Source organism: Prinia subflava, chromosome Z (assembly GCF_021018805.1).
Source record: "Prinia subflava isolate CZ2003 ecotype Zambia chromosome Z, Cam_Psub_1.2, whole genome shotgun sequence".
NCBI classification, from domain to species: Eukaryota; Metazoa; Chordata; class Aves; order Passeriformes; family Cisticolidae; genus Prinia; species Prinia subflava.
Window position 1 is genome coordinate 37758579 of NC_086283.1, and position 17762 is coordinate 37776340.

The window sequence follows — 17762 nt, forward strand, 5'->3', positions numbered from 1 at the left end:
AAATGACAACATTTTATTGCTGCCTGTTAATTAAATCACACACTAGTGGCCATTTAAAGGCAGCGATTGGCAGCTTTAATTACAAAGGGCTTTTCTGCACACATTCACACATAAGAACATTAAAAATACCAGCAGACAACAGTCAAGTGCATAGAAACCTATGGACTGCAATCTACACTTTTAAATAGTCATAGGCGTGCCAACATAAAACAATGCCTAAAGTGTCATACTTGTAAAAAAAAAGTTGTTTGCTGAACAATGATCTTGGAACATACGAAAGCTCAGAAAAGCTTAGAAAGGGTGCAACTAGCACTTACATGAATGGACTTATTATTTCCTATTGTTCTTGGGAAAATGTTTCATTAGTTTCATAAATATTTGAGAACAAACACAATGCTTTCATTTTCTGAAGGACAAAACACAGATTACTTTGAAAAGACGCTTTTCAGCGAATTGTCACTCTCCCATAATATTTTAATCTCTATCTAAACCCCTTTTATTCCAAATGCCTTTACTATCAAACAAGTCAGCACATATTCAGCAAACTCAGTGTTTGTTTTCTGCTAAATACCTTTTGAAACAATTAAATATATATCAGAACCAGAAGTCCAGGCCTCTATATGTTTTATTTCTTTTCCTGGTAATTGACGTAGATTCTGAAACTCATTGTTCAGCCATTGGTACAAGACCACATTCTGGCTGGTATTTGACAAAGAAACTATTAAGTACATAATGCCTCCACGGGGAAACAAGGCAATATTCAGAGCTCTGTAAAGTGGAAGTTGATGATGCAGCACAAACATATCTTTATTCCATTGAAAAACCTGTAAAAATAGAAAACATATTTTATTGTATATTTATAACAAGCACTAAGAAGAAAGAAATTGAGTGATTTGATGAAAAATTGGAAAGACTTATAATTAACTGAATTCCTCATTTCCGTGGTGACCCTACATTATGGTGGAAGCACACTGAAAAGCAACTATAAGTAACTTACTGCAAGCACCCGTTTCTGTTCTTCAGATGAACAGGTTTATGGTCAGAAGCTGTTTCTATTCCTACAGCTCTTTAACATAATAGATTTCAAAATACAAATGACAGTAGCAACATAATCAAACCAAGTCTAAATTACATGCTAATGTAAGGATGGTTGTTACATATAAACAAGTCTAGAATTTTATGTCTTATAAATCTGTAATAGAAATGTAACTAATTTTTCAGGAACATATACTTACTTTTTGTTCTCTATTTCCTTCATATTTCCAACTGAAAACTAACCAAACTACCTACACCAAAGCCATGAAAGACAAGTGTATTCTAACCTGGATGGAACTGAAACTGACGGTATCACTCACAAAAACCAAATAGTCTTCCTCATCCACAGCAAAATGTTTGACAATTGTGGTATTCAAAATAGAGAGAGTCTGTAGCTACAAGGAAAATATAGCAACAATGGTATTTGGAAGTCAGTTCAAGTTTATACATCTACACACATATTTTTAAAAAACTGTAAAATTACATATAAAACATATATAAAATCATGTACAGAAATTGTCATAGATATAATTTTATAATTTAAAAAATATATGTGGGGTCATTTTACAAAATTAATATTATTATACATTTTTCAGAAAATGCTCTATGACTTCATTTCTCCACAATTTCTTTCTTCACTTCCAAGATCATTTTATCTCACCCTCAAAAAATGACTATAAAAAACATTAGACAGCAAGCTCTAATAACTGTCATGGTTTAGGAATGGTATTTCTCAATTTAGTGTTCCCACTGAAATACTCCAAACCATGCTGCCTCTTCCTTTTCCCCCCTGCAGTGGGATGGAGAAGAGAATTAGAAGCACAAAAGGTGAAGATAGCAGGTTGAGAAAAGGACAATTTACTGCAAACGGGAATGTGATGAGAAAATGAACAGTAGAAACAACAATAATAATAGCAGAGGGTGCAGGAGAGGCAAAGATTCACATGTGAAAATGCTCACTACGCACAACCTGTCAATACATGAACTTCGCTCACATCACCCCAACCCCTGGGAGAGCCCATTTCCCCCATCCTCAGAAAATGACATGAAGTGGTACAGAATAACCTCTGGGTTCCAGCCATGCCCTCTCCTGGCTACTGCAAAATTAACCCTGTCCTGGCCTAAAACACAACAATAACTTACATCACTGACTCATGCAGAGTGTTCAGCTGCCAAACTAGCTGAGAACAGAGTGCTTTTTCCCAAATCATGGCTGGACAGAAGGGCCTCACAAGGCCCTTTCTAACCCCACTATTTAATGATTTTGTAAGCAAAACAGATTTACCTTCAACAGTTTGCGTCCAGGCATGAATGCATACACACTGCTGTTGGAAGCTCCCCGACTGCTTCCTCCATGAGTAATCACAAGGTATGGAGAGGCATGAATTTGGAAAGACACACAGCTTTTAGGATTCCACATAGTGAAATTCTAAGAGAGGAACAAAAACGTAGAACTGAAATGTCAAGGTTTTATTAAGCAGCACGGTTGGTGTCTGCAAGCAAACATTTACCTCGACGGCAACAAAAACTCCTTTCCACTGGTAGAGAGTAGAAAACACAGATGGAGGTGAACGCAACAGCACACCATACAGGATCTCTTCCGATGGAAAGAAACACCAGCTAGCTGCTGACTCTTCCACAAAGCTTTGCAAGACAGACAGAACACTGATACTACCCCCTGCAATACATATAAGTAAAAAGTATTTACTTTTAAGGTCTTTTACAACACCGTTTTCATTCTTTATTTGCCAAAACCAAATCTAGTATCAGAAATCACAGAATATTCTAAGTTGAAACAGACTCACAAGGATTATCAATTCCTGTCTTAAGTGAATGGCTCATACAACAGTCAAATCCACAATCTTGGCATTTTTAGCACCATGCTATAAATGCCTAAACTCTATTCTGAGTTGTCTCTAAATAGTTGGTATAACTGCATCTAAATGCATGGAAATGGAATAGCATCGAGGTTGTACTGAGAGTTAAACAAAAAATAATTTCTCACATATTACTATTACATATGGGAGATGCATAGGCAACTTGAGTGTGATTCAGAATGACTCACTTGGAATTTAGGTAGTGAGAAAATTAACTAGATAAGAAGAAATAAAAAAGTGACAAACTAAAACTGTGTTTATCCTCATTCTCTCTGTCATCACAAGAAGTAGTCATGGCACTAAGATTCTTAAACTGCCTAGTCATTCAACACTTACAGAAAATAGTGTCTTTTTATATTACATTAGAAAAATCCATAATTACAGGTACTAAAAAATAGATTTTATAAATCAAAGGCCTTGTGAAAATATATAAGCAACAGGAAGAGATAGTTAAAACTCTGGCAGCAGTGGCTGATGACAATGACTCTTAAGCAGCCAAGATCTTTTTTCTAATGAATTTTGATATCATAGGAATAAGTGAATTTTCATTCCAAATTTATATCTCTCTATATTTTGTTCCCGTGTAGCTATCTCCACTCTGAAAATATTAATAGATGCTCTGGATAAAGTGAACTTACTGATTCCAAACGCAGTACCCGACAATGTCTCCCACTCAACACTCACAGAAACGTTGAGCCCATTACTCCGTGAAACTTTCAAATAAACTGTAGTGTTCGCTTCTTCAACTGTGAAGATATTTGTCCTAAATTTGAGAGTTGTGAAAATAAATTTTAAGAAGTATTTTTATGGTACAATAATAGGATTCTTTCTTCCAGCAAAGAAAATGTAATAAAAATAACATATTGGGTTTGCTCAATGATACTAATACTAATTAAGGTTGCCCAATGTTTCTTTACACAAGACCTTAACAAAATAAGGGGATATTCAACAGAATATTATGTCTGAAATTTAACACACCAATTGTAAGGGTAAAGCTGAATGATTTCTGAAAACATCATTCCATATTGTGAACTCATATGATCATAGAACGGCTTGGATTGCAAAAAACCTTAAAGATTATCTTGTTCCAACACTCCTGCCATAAGCAGGGACAACTTGCACTAGACCAGATTGCTCAGAGCTCCATTGCACCTGGACTTGAACACCTCCAGGGATGCAGCACCCACAACTTCTCTTGCCAGTGCCTCACTATTCTCACAGTAAGGGATTTCTTCCTAATATCTAATCTGAACCTACTGTCTCTCAGTTTTAGGCCATTCCTTCTTGCCTCATCACTACATGCCCCTGCCAAAAGTCCCTCTCCAACTGTTGCACAGGCTTCCTTCAGGTACTGGAAGGCTGCAATGGTCTCAGCCCAAAGCCACCTCTTCCTCTGGCTGAACAATCCCAATTCTCTCAGCATTTCTTTACAGCAGAGATGTATCTTCTCTATCCCTCTGATCAACTGACTAGCCTCCTTGAGTCTTGCTCCAACAGCTCCATGTCCTTCCTGTGCTGGCACCCCAGGGCTGGGGCAGCTCTGCAGGTGGGGTCTGAGCAGAGCGGGGCAGAGGGGCAGAATCCCCTCCCTGCCCTGCTGCCCACGGGGCTTTGGGTGCAGCCCAGGACACCCTTGGCTTTCTGGGCTGGCAGTGCCCATGGCTGGCTCCTGTCCAGCTCTCACCCCCAGCACACCCAAGTCCTTTGGGGCAGGGCTGCTCTGGGTCTGTTCATCCCCAGCCTGTCAGAGCTGGGGATGAACACTGGGGGTGCTCTGACCTGGGTGCGGCACTTTGCACTTGGTCTTGTTAAACCTCATGAGATTCCCAGGGGCCACTTGCTGAGCTTGTCCAAGTAAGATGGCTCATTTGGTTCTGAAAAACAGCCCTGAGTGAGGGTGTATCTTACACAAGAAATAGGTAAGTTAGAAAATATCTGCTTCCCGAGGCACTGGTCCATGGTTCGGAAATCTTAATATCGATTACTATTCGTGAAATGTTTGGGGACTAATGAATTACTGTTTCAAGGAAAAATGCATAGGGAAATCAACATTTCCAATGGTGAATAGTCCATTTTAAGTGTTTTTCTAGTCTTCTGTATAGCAGTAATAGTATTTGACAAATACTGTATTTTTTAAAATCATAATTTTTTAAAAATCTTTTTAAAGGTAAACCATGTCTATGGAATATGAAAAACTTCCTTTTAATTGAATCAGGGTTCAATACCTATTTGTAACTGGGTAGATGCTGAAAAGCCCCAGTGGAGCCTGGTTCTGTAATATCGTAATCATAGTTTGCACTCTGGTGCCTAGTCTGGCTCCTCCAGTCGGATTGAACAGGGTGACAATAAAGTGCTCATCCAATTCTGGTTCTTCATCCAGGATTGCAGAAATATGCAATGTCTGACAAGAAACAAACATAGAAAGCTGCTGAGACTTGACAGCTAACAATGACAATGCTATTCAGGCCATGCTGCTGTTTCTGTTCCTTGTCTGTACAGTTCTGGACAGCAGGGCAGCACAACAGCAGCTCTTGAAACTGGAGAAGGCAGGAGTAAGGCATGGACAGTTCAGGCTGGAGTTTTAAAGTAATCCCTCTGGTGACCTCCATTAGTGCAACACTAACATGAGCATATCCACTTTGTTTTTATTTTTCCCTTACCCTTTTTCCTCTTATCATAAGAATCTCTGAAATGTAAAAGGTTTTGATCCTTTTTCATACTTCTGTTTTGTACTTATTCCACACATTCCACTTATTTCACTGTTCCTTGGTAATTCGTAGTCCCTGTACAACTACCTGATCCCCTAATGTAGCTCGGTCAAGTTGGGTTTACTTTACTTTAGTTGTCAACTGAACTAACTCATGGGAAACAGGGTAGTTACACTTCTGGTACTGAGAGCAAAGAAGGAAAAAAAGGCAGTAGAGGAATATTTGAAATACTTTCTTCTTGACGCTTTATTTCCTCTACTGCATCATGGTGGATAAGAAAAGGATTGTCTCAAGGTGGTCCCACATCAGCAGAGAACTGTCTAGAAAGAAGTACGTGTTTTCACTTTCATTCTCCTAATTACCCAAAGAGGTAAAAATTACAGTACTACATGTAGATATGCCTTACAAAAATTATTTAGTAATGACAGATCTGAAATTAAAATAGAGCTTACAACATTTTAGATCTCTATTTATTTCTGCAATAAATCATATTTAAAGACGGTCCTACTTCTCACAGATCTGCTAAACTGGCTACCACTGAGGTGCCAAATGCATTTTAGGTTCAAAAACTGAAAACCAGTGTTTCCAGAAAGGTTTGTTTCAGATCCTACTCCCCTAACCATAATATACTAACCTATTATTGACACACTTGATATAGCTCATTTTCTAGCTGACATTCTTGTGGGGACAGTACAGAAGCAGTGGGATTAATACTGCCAGAAAAATAAATAATCTTCAATTTCTAAAACTGTGAAAGCTGTTCACCTTTTGCCTTTGTTGCAGCATCCTCTCTTCAGTTCAGGCCACATAAAAGAATGGCATTTTTAATTCCAGCATCATTATTTACAGTAGTAAATTATGACTTCATGTCAAAGTTTGTCTTTCAGCTACTTACTGAACACATATAAATAAATGGTCCTAGACACATCATATTATTTACCCATTATATTGCTTTCAGTTTACCTGAATTATTACAAAGAGAGAAATATCTACAGAAAAGGACATTCAGTTTTTCAGCACTCCCACAATTCAGTTTATTCTGAGAATTAAGGAAAACATAAGGAAAAAATAATACATTAAAAAAATTGCTGAAATCTTTCAAATAATTAAAAAAAGCCTTCTTCACTTTTTGTTTTATAACTATCATATTACCTTGAATCTGACTCCCTCTTCCAGCACAATGTATCCTTGAGATGGGGTCAAATCCACTGATGGCTCTGAAGAATTAATTTCACTTACGAGATATTGAACAGACACTGTTCCAAATATTCCCTGAGCAGGTTCTCTAATAATATTTAATACTGCAACACTTTCCATCAGATGGAGAGCTGTTTGCTCTCTTAGGAAGAAATGATCACTGTTATTGAACGACAAAATTCCATGTCCATCATCATTGGCAAATATAGTAATTGTGGCTTTTGAGAAATAAATATGAGAAATATGCTTTAATTAACATAACAAAATTTAATTTTACACATATACAAATAAATAAAAATATACATAAAACCATTCTTTCTTTATTATTGCTTTTAAGTCCCTGATATTACTTAACAGAGTATGTAACTATTTTGCTTTCTCTAGGAGGATTTCTATAAAGTGAGAATCTAAACTCTCCTGTTAAAACATCCAGGTTTTGAATTTTCTGATTCTTTATTTTACATATTATTTTGTTAGTTTTACAAAACGGGGATATATTTTCACAGGGATGTTTAAGAACTTTCCAAATGAGTTTAATAATTTACAATAGGAGTGCGCTGGTGTTTTCTAAAACATGATTATTCAGAAGAATGAAATTAAAGTGACTGAGATACGATTCTGAAGAATGAGAATATCAAAACTGTGTTTTACCTGTTGTGTTCTCCCCTAATTCCAGGCCAAATGAGGGATTTGTTAGAATTAATTGGAACTTCTCAACACCTTCCGGAATATCATCATCACAAATCACAACAACAACAGATTTATTCCTTTCTCCATCAGCAAAAAAAAGAGTCTAGCATTGAAACACAGAAAGAATTGAATATTCAATAGCTGATAATGCACATAGAAATTTTAAACTACCGTAAAGCAGAATTGCCTTAAATACGGAGGAGAGAAGAGGCAAGAAGAGGAGTAATTTCTATATCCCTTATAAATTGATTGAAAAAGAAGCAAAATAGTTAAATAGTTTAGCACAGTGCAGAGTGAGGACAAGCAAGAGCAACTCACTTTGAGAGTTCTGTTGCAAAAATATTAAAATTTATATGAAATCACATATGCTCTTGTCTAAGCAAAATTGTATTTGAGATAGATTGAAAGTTTACAATATGTCTTATATTTAAAAATGTTTCAGTATTAAAAAAGAAAGACTAAAATATGACTAAATCTACCTCACTCTATTCAGATGATCAGAGCAAGTGAAACAAGTTGAGAAATCTAGCTGTACTAGTGACCATTCTGAAGAATAAATAAGATATTCTTTAGAGGAAGTTGAAGAAATGAAAACTACTAGATTTAAAATTTGCTTCTTACCCTTGAGACCACATTAAAATCCAAACCCAGCTGTGCCTCCAAATTTTGGGCATAAAAAAACACAGACACATTGCCATAAGATCCTTTGTTTCGGTATGCCATTATGGTCAGATTCCCATGAGATTCATTAACTTCAAAACTAAAACAAAAACCAAGACAAATTCTCAGTGCTTACTGACCATGTTCTTTGAATAAGATAGTAGATAACTGTTAAATTTTCACTCAAAATCATCCCCTCTACCTTTTAAGAAAAAGGCACTATTACAGTAAGGCATCATTACCACTGTCTAACCACTTGCAACTATTATACCTTTTTTTTATGAAAATGGAATTGAACTAAAGGATCCTTTTCCTCTACTTATTAGTTGCAGATTAAGCCTCTCTATGAGCATGGATACCTTTTTCCTAGCTCTTTCCTTCTCTAGAAATCAGACAAAAAGATCTGGGAGATGCCAATGTGCCTGCTTACATGGATGCAGAGGCTGAGGCACTGGATGGAGATTTCCGAGCAAATGTACTGTAAATGTTGGTTTCTGTTGTGGGAATTATCTTTCCATTTCTACTGAACTGAATGTGTTGTCATTGCAAAGATCTGATCCTGTTATTAATAGGAGTTTTACTCTTAACTGAAAATAAAAATAGTTGGGCAAGAGTAATCATTAACTCCCATAGGGAGTTCTTCAAGTGACAAGACTTACTTGGTACTTTCCCATTCAACTACTCCGCTTACTCCATCATTAGCATCAATAATAATTTGAGAAGCTAAACCTTCCACATCTGAAAAGGAAAACAGAAGGACAAGTACGTAACAACAATAAGAGTTCATTTTCATTATTTTCAAGACTAACAGAAACATTTCTTCATATCTCTACTAATTTTGTAGAACAAATACATAATTTTCCATTTCCAAAATGTGGAGGAGAAAATTAAGTGGATGGGAAACTTGGAAAGGCTTGAAGAAAATCTGTACTTACTAGCTTACTATTAGAATTGCGACAAGGCATTCAAGTGCCTTGAATTATCACCATGGCATTTAATGAATTAAAAAGAAAGAAAGAAATAAAACAACAACAAAAAAGAAAACCAATGCCACAGAAAAAGTAGAAAATTACAGAAGCAAGATTTTTCATTAATTCTTAATTCCTCAACACTTAATTCATAGTGTGTTTCTATTATGATGATATTACATGTTTTTCAGACTGCGCCATTCTGAATATGGCAGGAAAAATGAGTGGAAAACAATAAATGATCCATTATATCACCTCATATTCATGTTTCAGTGGCTGATAATAAATCTTAATGGCACACACCACAGATTCTGCTATAAAAAAAAGAACTATTAATTTCCTTTAAGTTAGTTTATGTACTGTAACATTCTGTTACTACATAAAAACATATGCATCTTCACAATAAACTCTGTGAGATTATGGCATGTATAATAGATTGCTGCCAGCAATTTCCACTAATTTCAGAGATCAGAACTTGACAGTCAGAACTTGATTCTTCTGAGAAAATGTCTTATTTAAACAGCATCACATGACTACCTCAATTTATGTCAATTTACTTCTAATAAAAATTAAAAAGAAATTAAGACTATTTCTACAAATCAAATTTACTCCACTAAATCTGTAGTACCTATACTATTTTTAGATGTATCAGACAAATTTCAATTAAATGAGATAAAACTGAATAAAAGTAAAAGATCACTGCCATTAATCCAAACCTCTCCCTATGAGAATGATGAGCAGCAGCAGCAACACCTATACACACACAGCAGAAAGGTTTAGAAATCCATAAGGATTACTGTGCATATAGACCCTTCAGCTTCCTAACTGGTGTTTTCCTTCATCATGCCATAAATCATGCAAGATCTTTAATATTTCGCTCTCAACATCAGACCTCTTATTCCATATCTGGCATCTTTCCCCTCCCCTGATGCCCTCCTGACATCTTAGCCCATCTTAAACCTTCTATCCATTAAGTTTATTCATTTTTCTTTCATCATTCTCAAGTATCAAACATTTTCCCTTTTTTTTAATTCCTTGCACTGTATTACAGTTGGGCCTCTCCTTCCACGTTTTCTAGATGATGGGGTGGAGCAAGAGCAGCATGAAGAAAACAGAATTGTCCTTATGTTTGGTGTTTCTGCTCCATATCCATGAAGTCTCAGATCAGAAATAAAGGTCATTTAAGTTCCATGTGTTTATCTGTGTGTCACAGATATCCCAGACCTATACCACATTTTGCATGCACGTGGCTAAGACAGGGACAGCGTTTATGAGGTATTTCAGATGGGTACAACTAATCGCATTTCAGTATCATGTGCAGAACACCCATCACTTCTGACATTAGACACCTAGTATTATATTAAAGATTTTCTATGGGGTACAGGATTGCTAAATACCAAACAAACGCACTGCACCAACAAGGATTTGAATTCTCAATTATAACAAAGAAAATACACAAAAAGGGAAAACAAGATTAGAAAATAGTCTGATAACAGAATTAATTGTGACATTCTATGATAAGGATAAACTTTTCTCTCATGGATTAAAACTATTATCTCATCATCCTAAGTACATCAGAGTCAAATGGTCATGACTCAGACTGCTAACCACTTATGGCAGAAGATAAGATTATACCGCACTCAGAACAATTTAAATCACGCAATCCTTAATACTTTAATGTTACTCTTCTTGTGTTTTAAATTTTAGACTCAAGTAATCAAAGCTCAATGTCTCCCCATCAGCAATCAGTCTTGCAAGTTACCTTTCAGTCTGTAACGAATTAACTCTGTCACTTCAATACGCATGCAAAGAAAGGAAAAAAGTCATAGAAGATGTTAGAAATAATCAGCATAATTAGTCACTGGTGCCACAGGATAACCCAACTGTCTTTACAGCCAATGACAGCTATCCTACTGAGTTCAGCAGCAGAATGAGGACTTAAATAACCAAACAACAAATGAAGTTCTGTGGAAGAGAAGAAATACAGTAGATATGACTCCTAAAAATAAATCTGATAAAGGGTAATAAAAAGATACTTTTGAAAGAGTGAGCAAAGTAACTACTTGAAGGAATTCTTTGTACATAGTTGTTTCAATCACTTATTTGAAAACTAAACCACATTAACACATTGCCAATGCAACTGTTTTCTCCAACTGCTAATTACTAAACAATTCCTCTGTGAAAATTGTCTTATAATTTTTACAGCGTTTTAAAAGCTACGAAGACAGTGTAGTAATGACTCTGTTTGAGGTCTCCTGTATCATTTTGTTTTATTTGGGAAGTGGTAAGTGGGATAATAATATGCTAGAGTAATATAATGTGTATTTAATTGACATAAAAATAAAATTAGGCATAATTGTTTGTAAGTTGTTTTACCCAGCCTAGGTGGGGAGGAAGTTGAATGGTTCATGATAAGTTCCACTGAAGTTAAATTAACCAAGAAGAATTCTTGCAATTCTGGTACATCATCCTACAAAACACAAATCCAATATATCTTCTTTTGATTTTCTTTGAGAAATAATCACAGAATTTGCCAAAAATCAACACACTAGAAGTCTCTAGCAACCTTATAGCAACACTAGAATTCATTTATGTTTCCATTTTCCTGGAACATTTTAACATAAAGTGTTAATTATGAAGCAAAACATTACATTTAATGGAAAAGACTGTGGTAACACTGAAGTAGGTGTGAATAAATTTCTGCTCAGTTTAAACAGCACAAATAGCAACCATTGATAATGTAAGAGCAATGAATTACACTGGTCTGAATATCGGAAAATAAAGTCTTAATGAGAGTTAAATTTCATTTAACTATAAGTAGCAATGTTTTCTGTTATTAATTGCCCTATGATTTTACCATTAAAGACCAAAGCAGTCTTTCTAAATGACAGTAAAATTGATAGGTTCAAGTAATATGGCTTGCAAGATTCAGGTTCCACAATATTCCTTTTCAGCTGTCATACAAATAAGTATAGAGTGAAAGGATATAGAATTTACCTCTAGAATAGTAACATTTATGGCAGCTGATGTTTCTCCTTCTTCCAAAATCACCGAGTCAGAAACAGCTACATAATCAGCTCCTGGTTCAGCCAGGGTTCCCTCTGTCTGATTGCTTAAGGAGACCAATCCTGGAACTGTGGCATATGTAACATTGATAGCACCTGTTTAAAATGTGACCAAAAAAAATCATTTTTTTCAATTGCTATGAAATGCTCAGTGGAATAGACAAAGAAAAGAGATTAAATGCTCATTGAAAAAATGGAAAGCCTAACTACAAACCAGAGGATTAAAACACTACTCTGAAACCAGTGGGACTTAATTCTTTCAGTCTAGCCTTTAATGATTTGTCCAAGATCAAGGATTCAGAAAGCATTAGGACCCAATGTACTCATATAATTGAGGTGCTGTGAACTGCAAGTATTACATTACATACCTGGGACATCTAATGTATTATTAATACCAGGTTTGGTGTCAAGGGAAGTAGACTGTTTCAGGAATAACTAATGTCTAAGAAAGGTTCTAAGGAGAGTTCTAAATTTAGTTTCCTTCCCAGAAAGACTGACTTAGAAATTGATAGGGAATAAAAATTAGGGGACAAACTGATAAATTTTACTAAAGGAAAAGCTAGAGGTTTTTTTTAATAATGAAGCCATATCTCACTAATCTGCCAAAGTTGAATTGCAAATTTAAAGAGAGTGATCCTGGAGATAAAATGACAAATGAAATTCAAAGTTAATCTGTATGAAATAAAACATTAAGTATAAAAGAATCTTAGTTTTAATAAATAAAGATGAAGTTCAATTGAGAGATTTTACATTTACAATGGACACTTAGAATAAATTAATAGTTTCCTAAGTAGTGTTCAAAAGGTATTTTAGATACTGATAGACAACGAAAAAGAAATGGGAAAACAAAGAAATGACATTTAAATTTCTCTACAAATCTGTAGTGTGTCCAGATCTTGAATTTTTATTTCAGCTGATCACTTCACCTCAAAACAGACTAAAAATAATAGGACAGATTGTCACTGAGGTCTAAACATAGTCTAAAAATGTAAATAGGAAATCATTATGTATGTTATCTCTCAATGGAAGTCAAAATATTCAGGAAACAAACACAAAAAATATTTTGGCACACAGCACATTATTCAAGTTAGTACCACTTAATTTGATTAAAAAAAATTGAATTAAAAAGAAATTGAAAAGAATTCCTGGGAGAGGCATAAACTAAATTCAGAGGCACTAATGCAACTTTTTCCATGGGATATTGCTAAACTGTCAGATTCTGGAAGTTTATAGAGGGGATGCTGTGGGAATGATAATTCCATATAAGGTCCTTTTCTCATGTTTTTTATTTCTTCTGGACAGACTAATAATTCAAGACAGATTTGCTGGATATAAAAGTAGAACTCTAACAGCCAGCTAGCTATGTCATAGCCCTCAGATTCCTTGCTCTGGAATAAAAGGCTATGGCTTCGGTTTTAACTAAAACTTAGTTTACAAGCCTGCTTTAAGGGGCCTAGAAGTTCTGAAAACATAACTGTATCTAATACTTTCCAGAATTTATAGCCTTCCTGTCATGGCTTTCATTTGTCTAATGATTTTTAAAACAAAATTTAATTTCTCTTGGAGATGTTATACAGACCTAGAGATCCAAATTCTCTGTTTATAAAAAGCTGAACTGTTTTGTTTTCCTCTGGAAGTAAAACTATCCTGGATGGAGAAGCAAAATTCAGTACTCCATGTGGTTCATCACTAGCTTCTACTGTCAGAACAGCTTCATATCCTTGACTATCCAAAACTGCAGCACCAGAAGGAGAAACACCTGCAAACAAATCAATGGACTACAGTTAATAGTGTTAGGAAAATAAAGTTTTGTCTCATATTACTGCTATTTTTATGTACAAATGACAGCCAGTAACACTGTAAATGAAATCAAACCAAACACATTATACGCTCACTGAATTTTACAGATGGTGTGGAATATATATGTAATTGCATTCTATAACAAGAACATTCAATTGCAATAAAAATTGTATGCATAAAAAGCATAGAGTTGAAGACTGTATTAAGAAATGAGAAAATCTGAAGAGACAGTGCTAAACACGAACCTTTCTAAACCACTTCTATTGCAAAAGGAAAGAGAAAGTTTGTCTAGGAATTCATTATAAAAAATAAAATTATATTATTATTATTAAAATTATATTCAACTTCTCAATCCTTCCATTAAGAAATTACTATAAGTTTTGCCTTGATGAATATCTGTATTAATTTATACTTATCCTGAAGAATTACAAGAGTAAGTAAATTATTAAGTCAAGATGGCAAGGCACCTATCAGCAACACCACCCATGTCAAGTTAGTTTGGTGTTTAGACACTAATTCCAGTTTCACAAAGGGTATTTCAGAAGGGATGTCGTTTCACGCTTCTTTTCTTGTTATAATCTCATTGAAAGAGTAAAATATTCTGACCTCTTGAAAATCAGAAGAGATCAGAGGCAGATCAGAAAGACAGCTTGATAGACAAGACTGTTTAAAAAGATAAAAACGTCCATTTATTTTATGCCACCTGTATCATACGTATACATAAATACACAGAAGTGTCAAGCCTGTTTCAATAAAACATGAACAATTCTTGCATAGTTCACAACATTTTAAATATTTTTAGTCCTACAGTTCCAAAACTGTTTAATACACACAAAACTATTACACTACTAAATGCAGTTGTAGATACAGCAGATACAGCAGTCTGTAGTTCTGCATCACCTTCTGTTTTGATGTTGTATAGGATGATTCGGTATTCTTCATTTTCTTCTGGAATATGGTCATCCAGCAAGTGGACACACAGTGTTGTATTCAATATCCCCTATAAGTGTTATTGATAAACTGATTAGTCATTAGTGTACAGAGTACAGGTAATACCATTCTATCATAAGTATTTTGAGCAACACCTTTAAGAAATGTCAAGTTAAAATACTGAAAACTATAAACTGCCTGTTTATAGTTTAATCATATCAACAAAGAAGACTGCAATGAAAGCATACCTGTTTCATCAGCCCATTTGAAATTGCAATAATCTCTTGTAGCTGTTAGATTTGCTTATTGACTCACCTCAGGAAAAAAGAGAATTCCAGAATAGTATTCAAAATTTTGTTGTACGTTATGTCCAACTATCTTCCACTCAACAGTAACATTTCCCAGTCCTGGGGCAGTTCTTACAATATGGAATTGCAGGGTTTCTCCTAGGAACAAAGGACAAAATGCAATATTTTGGGGTTTCTTCTTCTACAATTGAACTATTAAAATGAAGATGGAAAAATGTGAATCACAGTTAAAGTATTTTTAATATTTTTAATAGTGAGCTTCCCAGTATTTATGTAACACCTTTCTTGTTTAAAGCATTGAAAAAAAACCCTCACAAATCTAAACTCTTTCCTCAGAGGTTTTTATGAATTTCGTTCATTCTTGGAAAGAACAATCAAAATGTAAAGGAACTTGGTTGTGATGGTTTATATTAATTCCTTGGGCTCGTTAGCAGCTGTTCTTAGACTGTCAGACAGCAGCTGGCTTGTCAGGCAGATCCAAACCGCTAATGTGGAGTAATACAGGATGGAAACTAGGCACAAAAGAATTAACACAAACTGTATCTAAACAAAACCCAAAAGCTTATGGTGTCCTTTCATTACAGGAAAAAACAGACCATGTTCTTTTGAGATAGACTTTTTCTTCCAACAAAAAAGTCAGTGCACATATTCCTGGACAGCCAATTTCTGTTAATCTTCTATACCCATCAGTTCACACTTCAGACAAATTTGATATTGCAGTACACCGAGATTCCAGCATAGGCTAACATGAGCAGTCACCATTTTTATTGTTACTGTCCTATGCAGAACTGTACAAAATCCTAGGTAAAACATGAAACACAGTCTCTTAAAACATTAGTAGACACTAGATATCAAACTATTGTTTCTCTCAAAAGTGATAACTGAGTGATGACATCAAGATTGTCACATTCTTAAAATGAGCTGCTGTAAAAATTATAAAGAGAAAATTAGAAAGATGGAAGATTTTTTCATATTTTTTCCTATGGGAATATTTTCTAGATAATTTAAAACTAATTTTAAGTCAGTAACAGATAATATTTCCTTAAGATTAGCAATTGGTCTGTATGGTGGTGATTACATACAGTTCTGGAATATGGTATAAATTAATAAGAAATGCTAAAAGGAGCTTAGAAATGCCATGTCAATAGAAGCAAGGCAAAATCTTCAGAAAAAGGAAGGAAAAGAACAAATGGTGAAATATGGTTTCAAAAAGGTCTTTTCATCTTTTCCACAGATTTCATTTAAATGCTATGTGTGCAAGAGTTAAAAAAAATCCAAAGAAATGCTTGTTAAGTATGTGGTTATTCTCTGTTTGCTGGCATTCTCTGAACAGTGATACAATCACTGAACAGTTATCAACAGAAAGCACAGAGGTGGAAGCTCATGTTAAATTGAATTTGGTCAAAACACAGAACCCACCTTCACGACCAATAACAGACCTTCCAGCTGTCTGGAAGCTAATGATTCCTGCCACATTGTCACTTGCCAGGATAACCACTGTGACAGTGTCAAAACTGGGCAGAATCCTACTCCCTCCTTCAGTATGCACCAGGCTGATTATGATGCTTTCATTATCCTCTGGCTCTGGATCATCTAAAATGGTCAGTGTGACCATCTTTTTTGTTTCACCTAAAAGCAGAACATATACATACTTTTGTGTTCACATGAAAATCACCTTTTTAAAAGATGCAATCATCTACTCTAGTAGTAAATACTTAACTAATATAAAAAAAGACATGAAGAATCTTTACCTATTTATCTGTCTAGAAGTTATTGGATGTTGTTATGAAAATTTATTCAACTCCTAATGAAATGTTATATTAAGCAATATAATTAGCAAATTATTAAATATACTCTGTAAAAATTAACAATGTCGGCATAATTTCTGAATGCCACAAATTCTTATTTGCTTTATAACTTCTCTGGCTTTCAAATTTTAGTTAGAAAAGGAGAATACAATTCTTGTAAAAAGAATTACCAAGTGAATACATCTTCTGATGAACCACATACAGACATATGTACATGAAATTTGACTATATATTTACTGGACCAAGAAATGCATTAAAGTGGGCTGTCATTGTGTTAGTTACCTGTCTTCTGGACTATCAAAGAATTAATATGTAAGCAGCAAACAATCAATTACCAGTCTGTATAACACATTACAATTTGCAACATAATCCTATTGGTCACTGTATGTGCATAACCTATACTAATAATTATATCAGTTTACCATACCCATATATTTTTTGTCATATTGCCCTTCAAAGTATTTTGAAAATAGATTCAGTAAATACTAAACATTATAAACACTAATATAATTACATGTCAGTTTCTAAGTCTCTCCTGGCAACCCTTCATTTGAGTACAGATGATTTAGCAAGCTAAACACTAGAATCTTTACTACACTCCATAAATTGTTTTCAAACAACTGTTCTATCACCTCAGACTTTGAAAACATAAAATACATCCATCGTGTTGCACAGTGCTTAAATAATGTCTGCCACAGACTGTTCCTCTTTGCATT

At 34.8% G+C, this 17762-nt stretch overlaps 1 protein-coding gene across 1 annotated transcript in view; it reads right to left on the reverse strand.

Annotated features, from left to right (window-relative positions):
• ADGRV1 (adhesion G protein-coupled receptor V1) overlaps window positions 1–17762 on the reverse strand; it is a 264541-nt gene that overhangs the window by 183658 nt on the left and 63121 nt on the right. The window contains exons 34-49 of the mRNA XM_063423040.1: window positions 16658–16867; window positions 15246–15376; window positions 14901–15000; window positions 13780–13959; window positions 12133–12296; window positions 11512–11605; window positions 8827–8905; window positions 8129–8267; window positions 7469–7610; window positions 6773–7035; window positions 5138–5313; window positions 3551–3675; window positions 2547–2713; window positions 2321–2464; window positions 1323–1430; window positions 572–824 (exon numbers count right to left, since the gene is read on the reverse strand). Of these exons, the coding sequence (XP_063279110.1) occupies window positions 572–824; window positions 1323–1430; window positions 2321–2464; window positions 2547–2713; window positions 3551–3675; window positions 5138–5313; window positions 6773–7035; window positions 7469–7610; window positions 8129–8267; window positions 8827–8905; window positions 11512–11605; window positions 12133–12296; window positions 13780–13959; window positions 14901–15000; window positions 15246–15376; window positions 16658–16867 (2475 nt within the window). The remainder of the gene's footprint in view (window positions 1–571; window positions 825–1322; window positions 1431–2320; window positions 2465–2546; window positions 2714–3550; window positions 3676–5137; window positions 5314–6772; window positions 7036–7468; window positions 7611–8128; window positions 8268–8826; window positions 8906–11511; window positions 11606–12132; window positions 12297–13779; window positions 13960–14900; window positions 15001–15245; window positions 15377–16657; window positions 16868–17762) is intronic.